This window comes from Pinus tabuliformis, chromosome 3_1, assembly GCF_031772625.1.
Source record: "Pinus tabuliformis cultivar Carrire ecotype Pingquan chromosome 3_1, CPIR1, whole genome shotgun sequence".
Lineage (NCBI taxonomy): Eukaryota > Viridiplantae > Streptophyta > Pinopsida > Pinales > Pinaceae > Pinus > Pinus tabuliformis.
The window spans coordinates 850,638,300-850,651,188 of record NC_142301.1 but is presented as its reverse complement, the minus strand read 5'-3'; the positions used below and the strand labels follow the sequence as shown (position 1 = coordinate 850,651,188).

At 38.5% G+C, this 12,889-nt stretch overlaps 1 protein-coding gene across 1 annotated transcript in view; it reads right to left on the bottom strand.

Annotated features, from left to right (window-relative positions):
• CYP97A3 (cytochrome P450, family 97, subfamily A, polypeptide 3) overlaps positions 1 to 11,681 on the bottom strand; it is a 173,742-nt gene extending 162,061 nt beyond the window's left edge. The window contains exons 1-2 of the mRNA XM_089412075.1: positions 11,349 to 11,681; positions 11,096 to 11,228 (exon numbers count right to left, since the gene is read on the bottom strand). Coding sequence (XP_089268201.1) covers positions 11,096 to 11,228; positions 11,349 to 11,535 — 320 coding nt within the window. The 5' untranslated portion in view covers positions 11,536 to 11,681. The remainder of the gene's footprint in view (positions 1 to 11,095; positions 11,229 to 11,348) is intronic.
• Positions 11,682 to 12,889: the final 1,208 nt, after the last annotated feature.

Below are 12,889 nucleotides of genomic sequence, written 5' to 3'. Positions count from 1 at the left end.
ATTCTCTATTCTGGCCGAAAATTAAAATCTTCCTCTGGCTCCTAATGCGCAGGAAAACTCTCACATGGGAGAATCTCCGCAAGAAAGGGTTTTGCGGCCCTTCCAGGTGCCCCATGTGCAATAAAGAAGAAGAAACTATGAATCATCTCTTCAACACTTGCGAGTGGGCTAACCACCTGTGGAATTGGGCGGAAAACACTTTGCAGCAAACGGACAGAACCAGAAATTCCATCCAAGAAACCATTGAGAAGTGGCGGGGCAACTTTTCTAGTAATCAGAGGATCAATACCATTTGGAAAATAATGTCGGGGTTCATCACATGGACGATTTGGAAAGAACGGAACAGGAGGGTATTCTTAAATGAAACCAGAGATATATTTCATGCTCTAGAAATTATTACCCAAAATGTAAGACAATTGGTTCTTGTCAAAAGCAAAGCAGACCAAGATAACAAAGTATCAAATCGGGACTTACAAATTTTAAAAGCCTTTAACCTGGATAATGGAATGAATGTGGCTACATCGAATCGCCAACAGGAGATGAGCACCACGTTGAGTATCTGGAAACGACCACCTGCAGGCTTCCTCAAGTTAAATTTCGATGGAGCTTCGAGAGGTAATCCAGGAATGGCCGGCATCGGGGGCATTATAAGGAATAGCGCAGGAGAAATTCAGCATATCTACAGCAGAGCCTTGGGAGAAGGAACGAACAATGAAATGGAGTTCGCAGCTATGGAACAGGGTCTCAGAATTCTCAGAAACTTACAGGCAGGCGCAGCAGTGGTTGAGGGGGACTCTCAGCTCGCGATAACAGCAGCCAGAAAGATGTATGCGGGTGCCAAAGCTAGTAAGGTCACTCAGCACTGGCGACTGGCTAAAGTCACAGAAAACATAGCTGAACATTTAGGGTGGCTGAAAGGTTTGATCTTTCAGGCTGTTAGACGGAAAGCCAACGCAGTCGCGGACCATCTGGCGAATTATGGTATAGAGAACCCCACTAGCGTTTTGGACAGCTGTTGGCAGGACGTCATATGCCCGGAATTAAGAGATAGGTGTACCCTGCTCTCGAGGCAGGATTTGATGAATGAAAAGTAAGGCCGAAGGTCGGCGCTTTAGGCAAGGTTTACGACATGAGTAGGATCATGCGTACAGCAGGTAGATTTAAAGGTTGGCAGAGGAGCGAAGGACAGGTAGTTCAGGAGCATTCATTGCTCGAGCAGGAGGATAACATTCGCATCCGATACATGATCAAAAAGAATGTGCGCCACCGACGCCCTTATAGTAGACGGTACACTTGGCATGCTTTGGAGGATGGCAAGGAAGGTGACCGTAAGGAAAAGAATTCGAGCCATAACCGAAATAATACACCACCTCGCAGGAATAATGATGACAAGACCTGCGGGCAACAGGGATTGGATCGGCACACAGCCAGTAATTCCCCCAATCGTATCTATTTATTAGTAGCTCATTGCAGAGGCAGAGGCATTGTTTCTTCGATTTGGAGGCTGAAACTCTCTTCCTTCGGCCGAAGAACGCTGTGCTGCCTGGCGAGTGTGGTTGAAATCATGGCGGGAGAGGGAAGCCGTAACGCTTCGGCCAACAGAGATTTAAAAAGAGCTCGCGAAGCGTATGAGACCCGCATCTCGCAGAAAGAAAAACGGAAAATCGAGGAGCTGGAGGCCATTGCCACAGAGGAGGGGGAAAATTTGAAGGCTCAAGAGCTGGAGAAGGATATTGACTGGATTCAGGACCCTGGTTCGGTTACAACGTGTGCAACTCAGTTTGTGAGAACGCAAGCAGAGGTATGGAGAATGAAGATAATGTTGGCCAAAGCTCTGAGTATGCAGGGGAACTATTCTGACCAAGTGCGTCAAGCCCAACAAGCGACTGCAGCGGCATCAAAGGAGCACATTGCAATTCTGGAAAGCTTGGAGTTCAAGATAAGCGCACTGGAACAACAGTTTGACAGCATGTCAAAGAAACTCTCGGTTCTAATTAGTCTCTTGAGGCACACTATAGGTCCTGATGCCAGGTATGCTGAGGATAGGATGGAGGAGCGCACTGGCGATACTCAGAACACTCGTCCAGCGCCTGCTCAGGCAGGCAAAGCTAAGACAGCGTCTGCGCCGGATACCTCCAAAAACTATATTGTTCTTGAAATGTAACGGGTCTTGGCTTTCGTTCTTGCTGATTTCATGAGGTTGGGTCAGTTGTTGTATCTACCTACCCTGGTGGGTTTTCTTGGTTTTGTTATAATTTTGCTCAGGAACTCACAGTTCATGGTCTGCGGCTCTAGTTGTTTAGAGGTCTGGTCTCTTCTGCTTTTGTCAACCCCCTTTTTCTCTGCCGCCCTGCGTGGTGAGCCCGGGGTCGTTTAGCTGGTCTTTTTGGTCATCTCTTGGTGAATACAATGTAAAATGGCAGTCTGTTGTCTGCTCGTGCAGACCTTTTGTAAAATATGTAATCTTACGCTAATATAATACGCTGATTTACACAAAAAAAAAGATGACCTTTGGCTATGATGTCATGATTGAAAAAAAATAAAAATAAAATTATATATATAGAGAGAGAGAGAGATGTTGGAAGTAATGCTTCCATGTGTTGTTGTGATTTCCCAAGCGTTAGTTTAAAAGTTGTTGATTCATATGTTATGAGTTGGAGTCATAATCTAGATGTGTTGAAGTGAGTGTATTTTTTCCTATATATGTATAGCTGTTGTGATCAATAAAGATATCAAAGTGTATTTTGGTGTTGTGTGTAATCGCACTCTGCTCTTTTTCATTTTACTAACATGGTATCAGAGCCCTAAGGCTAAGATGTGAGATGCAAGATTTATATTGTTAAAACTCCTATAATCTTGTTTTGTGAGAGTTGTTTGTTTTAAAGTGGTTGTGTGGTGCACGGATCAGGTTTTGTGAGAAATGACATGGTGTTGCCGCTAAAATCTTCAAAGTCAGTGTTGCTTTAATTGGGATCTGCAATTAGATCTGTGTGTGGATTTTATTGGCGTGAGTGACAACTTTCCATTGTTGTAGTTTGAAAAACTATGGGTAAATTATCGTTGTTGGAGGAGGAGTCGGTCGTGGAATTGGTTGAGGAGATCCACCATCACATGCCTTAGTGTGAATTTGCTGGTGCCGCAACTATGGCAAAGGAAAACAATTTGCCATGGATTAATTGGTTATGCGGTGATTGCATGCGTCCAAGCCTATGTGAGGAGATCACTATTATTATTTTGATGTTGTCCCAGATTTGGTTGACTTGCAACGTGGGAATTTCTATCTGCAACTAAGTTTTTATTTGAGAACTGGGTTTTCACATGGATCAGATCAATAATGATCACTGACAAATATGTGTAGCTCACAAGGCATGCGTCAAAAAAGTATGAACCCTGAAACCACAGATTTATTTGCCATGAGCAGCTATAGTTTGTGATGACGATTTTCCATGAGCAGCTATAGTTTGTGATGACGATGCTTTCGTAGCCGCCCTGTCCAAATCTCAAACACTGATCCCCGTGTGTATGACTCAGAATTGACCTCGATGTTTTCTTAGCCGTTCTGTAACATGTCTTCAAAACTGGAAGATTCTTCTATTGTCGTCCCTAGTTTCTGCATAGGGAAGGTTCGTCTCTTAACGTGAAGAATAGTTGGAGTGGTTGTCTCCAGAAACTGCCTGCACGTAGATCCTCACGGTGGGATGTTGCAGAACCGGTCCACCATGTTTTCCGTGACAACGTTTCCCAATCCACACACAAGACTGCAACAATCTGTAGTTTTGACGTCAATGAAGAATAGGGTTCCAACAAGATTATGTTGAGAGCATAAGTTCGAATCCCAACTAATCTTTCATCGCCTGCGTGGAGGAAATTTGAGAGATCAAGGAGGCGAATATCTTGGGAGGTCCTTGGGTGTTTTATGACTGCAGAAATATGAGTTTGTGTGTTGCTTTACTTCGTAAATTGTGTGTTTGTTTCTTTGTGATTTGAAGAAGTCTACTATTTTTTTTTAATTCTGGTTATAAAAAAAGGTTGGTGGTTTTTAAACTGAAAGTCTCAGTGTCTAAAACATCAATTCTTGTAAGGGCAAGTTGTTTGATCAATTTTTGAACACATTCAATATCCAGACCTCCATTCTATTAACTTACGAATAGCCAAAAGAAAAATATCCATTAGATGGTGGTTGGTCCATAGAATGGTTCATTACTTGACAACTCTTATCGCGGAAGCCATGTCAAGCCGAGTTGTCAATATTGTTGATCTTGCAAAGTTCATCAATGATAGTTAGAAGCAGTCACATTTTAAATGGAGGTCAAGTGACAACTCGAAGATGTGGTGGTGAAAAAACAGTGTTTGCGAGATTCTAGAGTGGATGTGAGTGTTGATGGAGACTAGTCAGACATATTTTCCTTGTTATTGTAATATGTGTTTTTTATGTAAGCATTAAGGGAGGGTGTTGGAAGCAATGCTTCCATGTGTTGTTGTGAGTTCCCAAGCGTCAGTCTAGAAGTTGTTGATTCCTATGTTATGAGTTGGAGTCATAATCTAGATGTGTCGAAGTGAGTGTGTTATGTCCTTTATATTTTTATCTCTTGTGATCAATAAAACAATGAAGTGTGATTTGTTGTGTGTAATCAATCACTCTATGATCTCTCTCTCTATTTTTTAACTATATATATATCAACAACAAAAACTCCATGAGCATCCAACAAATCTTTGTCACATCAACACAACCTTGCACATCAAAAAAAACTTGGTCAATTACATTATCATGGAGAGTGTTCCCACCAACTTTTGAACCTAGGTGTTCATCATGGTAAGCACCCTAGCTACAACTCAACCACAACCCAACATATTAGACTTTTAGTGTTTTTTAGCTAGAGAAACAAGAGTTCTCTATCTGCCTATCTAAATTTAACAATCTCACTCCACCCTCACACAGTTTAAGTGAAGAATGAGGGTGTTGGTATCGTACTAATGCTTTTGGATCTCTCTCCCTTCTTTCATGTAATTTCTGATGAAATATAGAGTGCAAAAGGTTCTAACGCTATTTCTGAATTTATGATAATTACTTTTGAATATATTGGAGTTCTTTTAGCATTCAATCTTCTTCATCAAGCGATTACGCTTCAGAAATTCAACCAATAACAATGAAAAGAAAGTAGAGATAACAATGCACAAGAATAAGAGACAAAATTTACCCTGGCAAAACCCACTAGGGGTAAAAACCCAACAATCTTTTCCTTAGAGAAACACTTCAACAAGACATCAAAGCCATAAACAAACTAATGAACATAGTAGCAAGATGACCATCAATCAAGTGACAAGCCAACCCTCGAAAGTTTCCAAGATAACGTTCCTCAAATCTATCCACAAATAGGTCTAAAATAAAGTTTTCTTCAGGTCTCCAAGAGGGCTAAATTTGGGCCTCTATCTCATCCACAAAAATCGAGTATCACCAAAGAATATTATGCCTCAGAACTTTCATATTTACTTCAAAAATTTGTGCCTTAGTATCTTCGCATTAGCCTCGGGAATTTGTGCCACAGAACCAAAAAAAATATGCCTTAGGGTTAGGCCTAAACTCGACCTATTTAGTCCACAAGACTGACATAGATAAGATGACTTAGTTGCTTCTATTTTTCAGCCTCCTTGTTCTCCATGTGTTCTTCGCATAGGACAAAAATAGATGAATCATTGATATGTCATTTAAAGGGAGTCAAATGGCTTTAGATAGCCCTCCATTAATGTGAATGGGTGTCTCATTGTAGGATGAGCTGACTTGATGCTTAGAGGGCTAACTTGGTCACATGGGGACACCAAAAAATCTTGACAAAAAACATTTTTTCTTCTTTTGCAAAGGCCATGAAGAACATGCCTTTCTAAATTTATTTTGACCAATAAAAAGCATGAAGAACATACTTGAAAACAAATAATTTCATTATTCAAACTATATCAATGATAAATAATTTTATTATTATGAAGACCGACCATAGCTACATTCTTAAACACTCCCTCTTAGCTAGGGAGGTATTCATAATGACTCACAATGACTATCAAGATGTCAACATGTTTGAAGGTTCTCTAGGGAAGGACCAAGATTAGATCAACATCATCATCAATTCAATGTCATCATCATTACCAGCATCATCAAACAACCAATACTTCCCAACCTTGGTACTCATATATCTATGCATGTTCTATGATCAATCAAACAAGCTCTCTCTAATAAAATATCTGAGCATGATGCTGAGAGGATTCCAACTCAATTGAGTGGCCTCTAGGACCATTCTCCCTAATCCAGATCAAAGCGTCACAGAAACAATATCCCTAATCAGGTCACTATATAATGACATGGGGAGAATGACTTTCCTTTGATGGACCTTTTTCCTACACAGGTCAAAATGACACAGGGACTACAACCCTAATCAGGTCATTATACAATGGCACATGAAAATGTTTGTCCACTGGACCATTCTTCCTAATTCAAGTCTATGTACTTGACACAGTGATAACCTCCCTAATCAAGTCAGAGTACATGTCACAGGAATAATGTCAGACCATGATGTTATCTAATCTGTCATACCATTCTCCAACCAAGGTCATAATGACACAAGGAGAACTTCTCCAACCAAGGTCATAGACACAGGGACTATATCAAACCATTCTCCAACCAAGTTCATGAAGACATAGGGAGAATGTTGATTCATAATGATGTCTCATCAGCTCTCCCTCTCAATGAGAGAGGTTTCCTTCATGAGCCTAAGATTATCTAGAAAGTACACAAACTTCCCTCTAGAAAGAGGCTTTGTAAGAATATCAACAATATGCTCATCACTGGAGATATAATATAGCTTCACAAGTCCCTTCAACATCATGTACAGAATGAAGTGGTAATTGATCCCAGTGTGCTTTGTCCTATCATCATGGTCATCACCAATGCTTGATCAAGATAATCTTGCAAGTAACCTTTGAAGTCATACTACTTATTAATTTTCCAATCTAGCAACAATATACTCTACCTCTGCCATTCTGAGTGCAACAAATGACTGCGTTATATCCATCCAAGAAATCATAACAGAGCCCAAACTAAAGAAACCTCTTAATGAATTCTTTATGTTTTCGACACTCTCTGCCCAAACTAAATATGCACTTGTACTTCCCAAATTATCCATGACCAACTGTACCATGTTGGTACTTTAACACATGTTGAGCAACATATCTTAGCTCAACCATAAATTGTTATACTCCCTTTACTAGATCATAAATGCTTTTTGGTCACCCAAACTGGGGTGCTCCCTCTCATATTGAGGTATATCCTTCTGTGGTAACATAGGCTACTCCCTCTGCCATTGATGTCATTGAAGTGCATCAACTATCGAAATCCTTCATTTCAAATCTAGAGTCAATTTCCTCTAAAGCTAAAAACAAGGTTTCCTTGACTTCTCAGAAGCAAATCTTCTGGTTAATGTGACTCCCTCTAAAACATGAGCTCCTCTGCTTTCGATAGTAGAAAAAACATCTAGGATCAACCTTGATCCACCAATCCAAGTGTATCAAATCTGATAGACTTGACTTCATAGACTCCTCCCTCTTACTGAGGAAATCATTTTTCTATACTTCTAGCCATTTCATCTCACTTCTAGTTAGCATAGATCAAGACATGCTTTAATTCGCCTTTGAGTCTAGATTTCATCTAGTACAGTATTTCTCAGCACAAGTCTTCTTGTCACTAATTTTGCTTTGTTCTTTCATTTCTTCCATCTCCCATCGAAGCATCTTTCATATGTACCTGCAATCCTCACTAGGAGGTCATGGAAGAATAATTATAACCATGGAAAGGATATAAAGACAAAATACTAATTACTAGTAAAAACAACAATAGTAATAATCAAGGAAGAAAAATACAAAATACTTATTTTGTGAGAAAAGAAAATTTTCAGCTCCCTCTTGATCTAATCCTTCTTGCAACTAGGTCCTTATGATGTCATTCCTTCCTTTCACGATCTAGGGTTACAGCTTTCAACGGAAATATTAAACTAGGTCTAACTCTAGGGTTTTATCCACAAACCCTAGAGCTTTCTTATCAAGAATTCTAAATTTTATAGGGTTTACTAAACAATTCTAAGAAGGGCTCGACATGACATATGATTTTATGTAGAGATCCCTTCAACTTCCTCTTGCTCCTAGCCTATTTGAGTAATTATAGTAAAAGAAGTCCTTATCACTAGTTGCTATAGCTTTTGTAATATCATTCTTGGATTTCTTCTAATGAGGATGTTCATCATCATCATCATTGCCCTTCCTCTTCTTATTATTTGATGCTTCAAGACAATTATTTTTATAATGTCCAAATTTGTGACAACCATAACATTGGACTTTTGACAAGTCTTTCTTTCCTTGTGAATTGGGTCTTTTATCTACACTTTTATTTTGAGAGCCAAACTTCTTCTTTCCATTATTCCTTCTAGATTTTGTAGCAAAAGCTTGAGATTCTTCTTCATCAAGATTTTGGATTTTTCCTTTAGCTATAAGCCTAGATTCCTCTTGAGTGTAAGAGGTCCACAATTCTTCAAAACTTGGAGTATCCTTTCTAGCACATATCCCAGTGGCAAATGCATCCCATAAATCTGGTAGTCCATTAATTGTTGTAGTGATCAATTCAGATTCAGAAATGATTTCACCAATGCTTTGGAGTTGATCTCTTATGTGAGTTATCTTCATGAACTAGGAGGCCACAGGTTCATACTTTGACATCTTAATATCACAGAGTTGATTCCTTAAAGACATCTTTTGACCAATGTTGTTGATTGAGTACAAATTAATTAGAGTATCATAGACTTCTTTTGATGTAGTCAATTTTGAAACAAATGGAATTAAATGGTCCTTGAGGGATTCAACTAGAATTATTTGAACCTCAACCTCTTCTTAAACTTCACTTTCCCTGCAACATCATTATCATTTGGTTGAGGTACTTTACTTTGGACATACTGCAAAACTTCATGTTCTTCTAGGACAAGATCAATCCTTTTCTTCCATGCTTTGAAGTTTGATGCGCCTTTAAGTTTGTTTAGTTCTTTGCAAGAGGGAACACATTTGCTTAGAAATCTTGAACATAGAGATAAGAGATTTATTCCTTGAGAAAGAGAGAGGTTCAACAAGGTGTGATATTCAACTTTCTTTCTTCACCAAAGCTCTGATACCATGTTGAAATATAGAGTGCAAAAGAGTCTAGCACTATTTTTGAATTTATGATAATTACTTGTGAATATAATAAAGTTCTTTTAGCATTCAATCTTCTTCATCAAGCAATTACACTTTGAAAATTCATCCAATAACAATGAAAGGAAAGTAGAGATCACAATGCACAAGAACAAGAGACAAAGTTTACGTTGGGAAACCCCACTAGCGGTAAAAACCCAACAATCCTTCCCTTAGGGAAACACTTCAACAAGACATCAAAGCCATAGACAAACTGACCAGCATAGTAGCAAGATGACCATCCAAAACCCACTAAGGGTAAAAACCCCAAAATCCTTTCTTTTAAGAAACACTTCCACAAGACATCAAAGTCAGAGACAAACTGACCAACATAGTAGCAAGATGACCATCCACCAAGTGCCAAGTCAACCCTCCAAAGTTTCCAAGACAAGATGCCTCAAATAGGTTTGCAATAAAGTCTGCTTTAGGTCTCCAAAAGGGTCGAATTTCAACCCCTATCTCATCCATAGAATTCAAGTATCACCACCAAATATTATGGTTCAGAACTTTCAGGTTTACTTCAGAAACTTGTGCCTCAATATCTTCGCATTAGCCTCAAGAATTCGTGCCACGGAACCACATAAAATATGCCTTGGAGTTAGGCCTGAACTCAGACTCTAGTCCACAAGAGCGATGTAGATAAGATGACTTAGTTGCTTCTATATTTCGACTTCCTTGTTCTCCGTGTGTTCGTCGCATAAGACATAAATAAATGAATGATTGATATGCCATTTGAAGAAGGGAGTCAAATGGCTTATATACAACCTTCCACTAATGTGAATGGGTGTCTCCTTGTACACTAACCCTGACTTGATACTTGGAGGGTTGACTTAGTCACATGGGACACAAAGGCCTCTCAAGAAAAATCAAATTTTCTTCTTTTGCAAAAGCCATAAAAAACATGCCTTCCTGAATTTTTTACCAATAAAAAAACATGCATGAAAACCAATAATAAATAATTTTATTATTATGAAAATCAACTCTAACTACATTCTTCAACCATTTCCAAACAAAAAGTAAATCTATTTATGCTAATAAAAACCCCACTATTATAAATAATAACCATTGATAACACAAGTGAACTAACAATATCCAAAGTGAAACCCTCACAATGAACCCACTTTAAAACAATGTGTTCAACGTCATATGTGGACAACGCATAAAAACATCCCCTGATTAATACATGTGGTGCTTAAAACACCCCAGCGGGCAAAATTTTCTAACCACCAAAATTTTCTAACCACGCGGTTTTAGAGGGGTTTCACATATCCTGGTTTAGAACACGTCTGTAACTAGTGCTCGCAAAGAAAAAATCGAGCATCCCCTGATCTAAATGTGTGGCGCTTAAAACACCGCACCGACCAAGATTCAGTTATAGAGTTTTCACATGTGCTGGTACAGAGCTCGCCTGTAATCAGTGCTCGAATAGCTAAATTTGAGCATCCCCTGATCTATATATATGGCGCTTAAAACACCAGATCCAGCAAGATTTTCAAAATTTTCTAAAATTGCGTCTGCAACTACTGCTTGAATGGTTAAATTTGACAAAAAGCTGCCACGATTGAAACCCAAAGAACTATTATTTGAACTTAGAGCATAAGATTCCTTTCCTCCAATTCAATCAATTATAAATATGAATCGGTTGCAGAGATGGCGATGGTTGCGGACAAGTGAACATGCAAGCATCACTCAGGCATAAATAACCTCAATACGCCTAATTTCGGCACTTAGTTCTAACAATTCCTTGCAGGTATCCCAGTACATGGCTACAATATGAAGGCAGGTGCAATTTGATTGTACTTATCAAATAAATGCATGCTTCAAACGGAAAACATACTTAGAGTCTTCGACCGTGAATTTCCCCGACTGGTCCTTCTGCAGTGCCTCTTTCTGTCCAACGTCCTCGCCTCTGCCGTCTCCTTTCCGTCCGTTGAGTGACGAAACGGGTGCCAGCCGGAGCCTCTTATGGCCTGCAATTTCCAATCTCGGAGCTCTTAAATTCCTTTAAATTTCTTTGAACAACCCTGAATTTAAAGCGTTTTACTTAAAAACCAGCTAATTGTTACCACAGAAGAAGGTGAGTGTCATACATTGAAGATTTGAGCGGGCTTTGAAGGCCAATTGCTGTCCGAGAAAACCGTTCCAGGCTCTGTTTCCGCCGCAGCGAAAGCATCGTGGATCGTTAATGGAGGGAAAGAGAGAAAGGTTGCAGGAATCGAACGTTGGACCGGTGGTGGCACTGACTGAACCGCCCTGCAAGACGATCAGAGATGCCATGAAGGATATGTCCGTCAACAGACGGATCTAGCGGAGGAAGACACGGCTCATGTCAGGGAAGTATCTCTAATCCGATTTAAGCTTGTGGCCACGGGTACTGAAAAGACCTGTCAAGATCTGCGTTTAGGGTACTGTGAAATAGTTCGTCAATTGTCGTGAAATAAATCTGAATATCATATAAAAGATAAGATGAGATAAAGTACGCTAATATCTAACGAATGATTAAAAACAAACAAAAATCGAAATAAAAATATTTTAATGGAAATAAAGAAAAGTGCTTTCGGTAAAAGTAAGAAATATGGTCTAAAATAAAATATATTATAATATATTGAAGTCAAAATAATTAATAGATAATCCAATAAGATATGAGAGACAAAATGTATATATATAATTGTTTGTGGATAATAGAGGTCGAGAAAGACATTTTAGTGTGAAATAGATGTTTGTGATGCGACATTTATAGGTAGCTTACAAATAATTTTTAGAAATATAATAACACAAATAAATCTTCTTATTTTTATTATTGTTATTCTCTTTTTATTTTTATTATTGTTATTATGAATTAATAAAATAATTAGAAAACTTAAATTTATATAAAGATATATGGGTCTTGGAAATGTTTTAAAATTGTTTTTGTTTGGCTAAGAGTTCTTCTTCTTCGAACCTAAAGAAACAGGTTAACGGTCCAAGACTTAGAGGCATCTCGTAGGAGTGAAAATCTGCCCCCTTAAGGACCACCAATGGGTTATTCCATGTGGCGTAGTTTTCCTTGAATAACAATGATGAGTCAGCATGCATTCGCATTAGCAGGCAGAGATAGTTGTCCTCGTTGCTGGTTCATGCATTCGCATTAGCAGGCAGAGATAGTTGTCCTCATTGCTGGTTTGACTACTCAGTTATGATAGGTTTTCCCCCTGTGAAAAGAAAAATATAAAGATATATTATAATATAATTGTAGCTTGGTTTGGTATTAGTAAAAGGAGGTTGATTTCCTATTTTTAAAAAATAGAAGATAAAATGTAAATATTTTTGTATTTTGAGGAATTTGATTTCTTTTTATACTTATAAATTTAGTGTTAAAACCATCATATACTTATTTAAACTTTAGATTTATCAATCATTCATAGAGATCAATTTTTTTATGTACAACTTTCTTTTAAAGTGCAAAATTTGAAGAAAAAATTGCACCTTGAGAGATTTGATCCCTCTTGGCACTTGAGAGATCTAGGGTTACATGAATTTATGTTGATTTCTCTCTCACACACACACTATACCCACTAGCACCAACCATGTGTCAACTCGAAACTAAACATGGAAGGAATTACACCTCTTTATTTAGAGCAACACAATATTT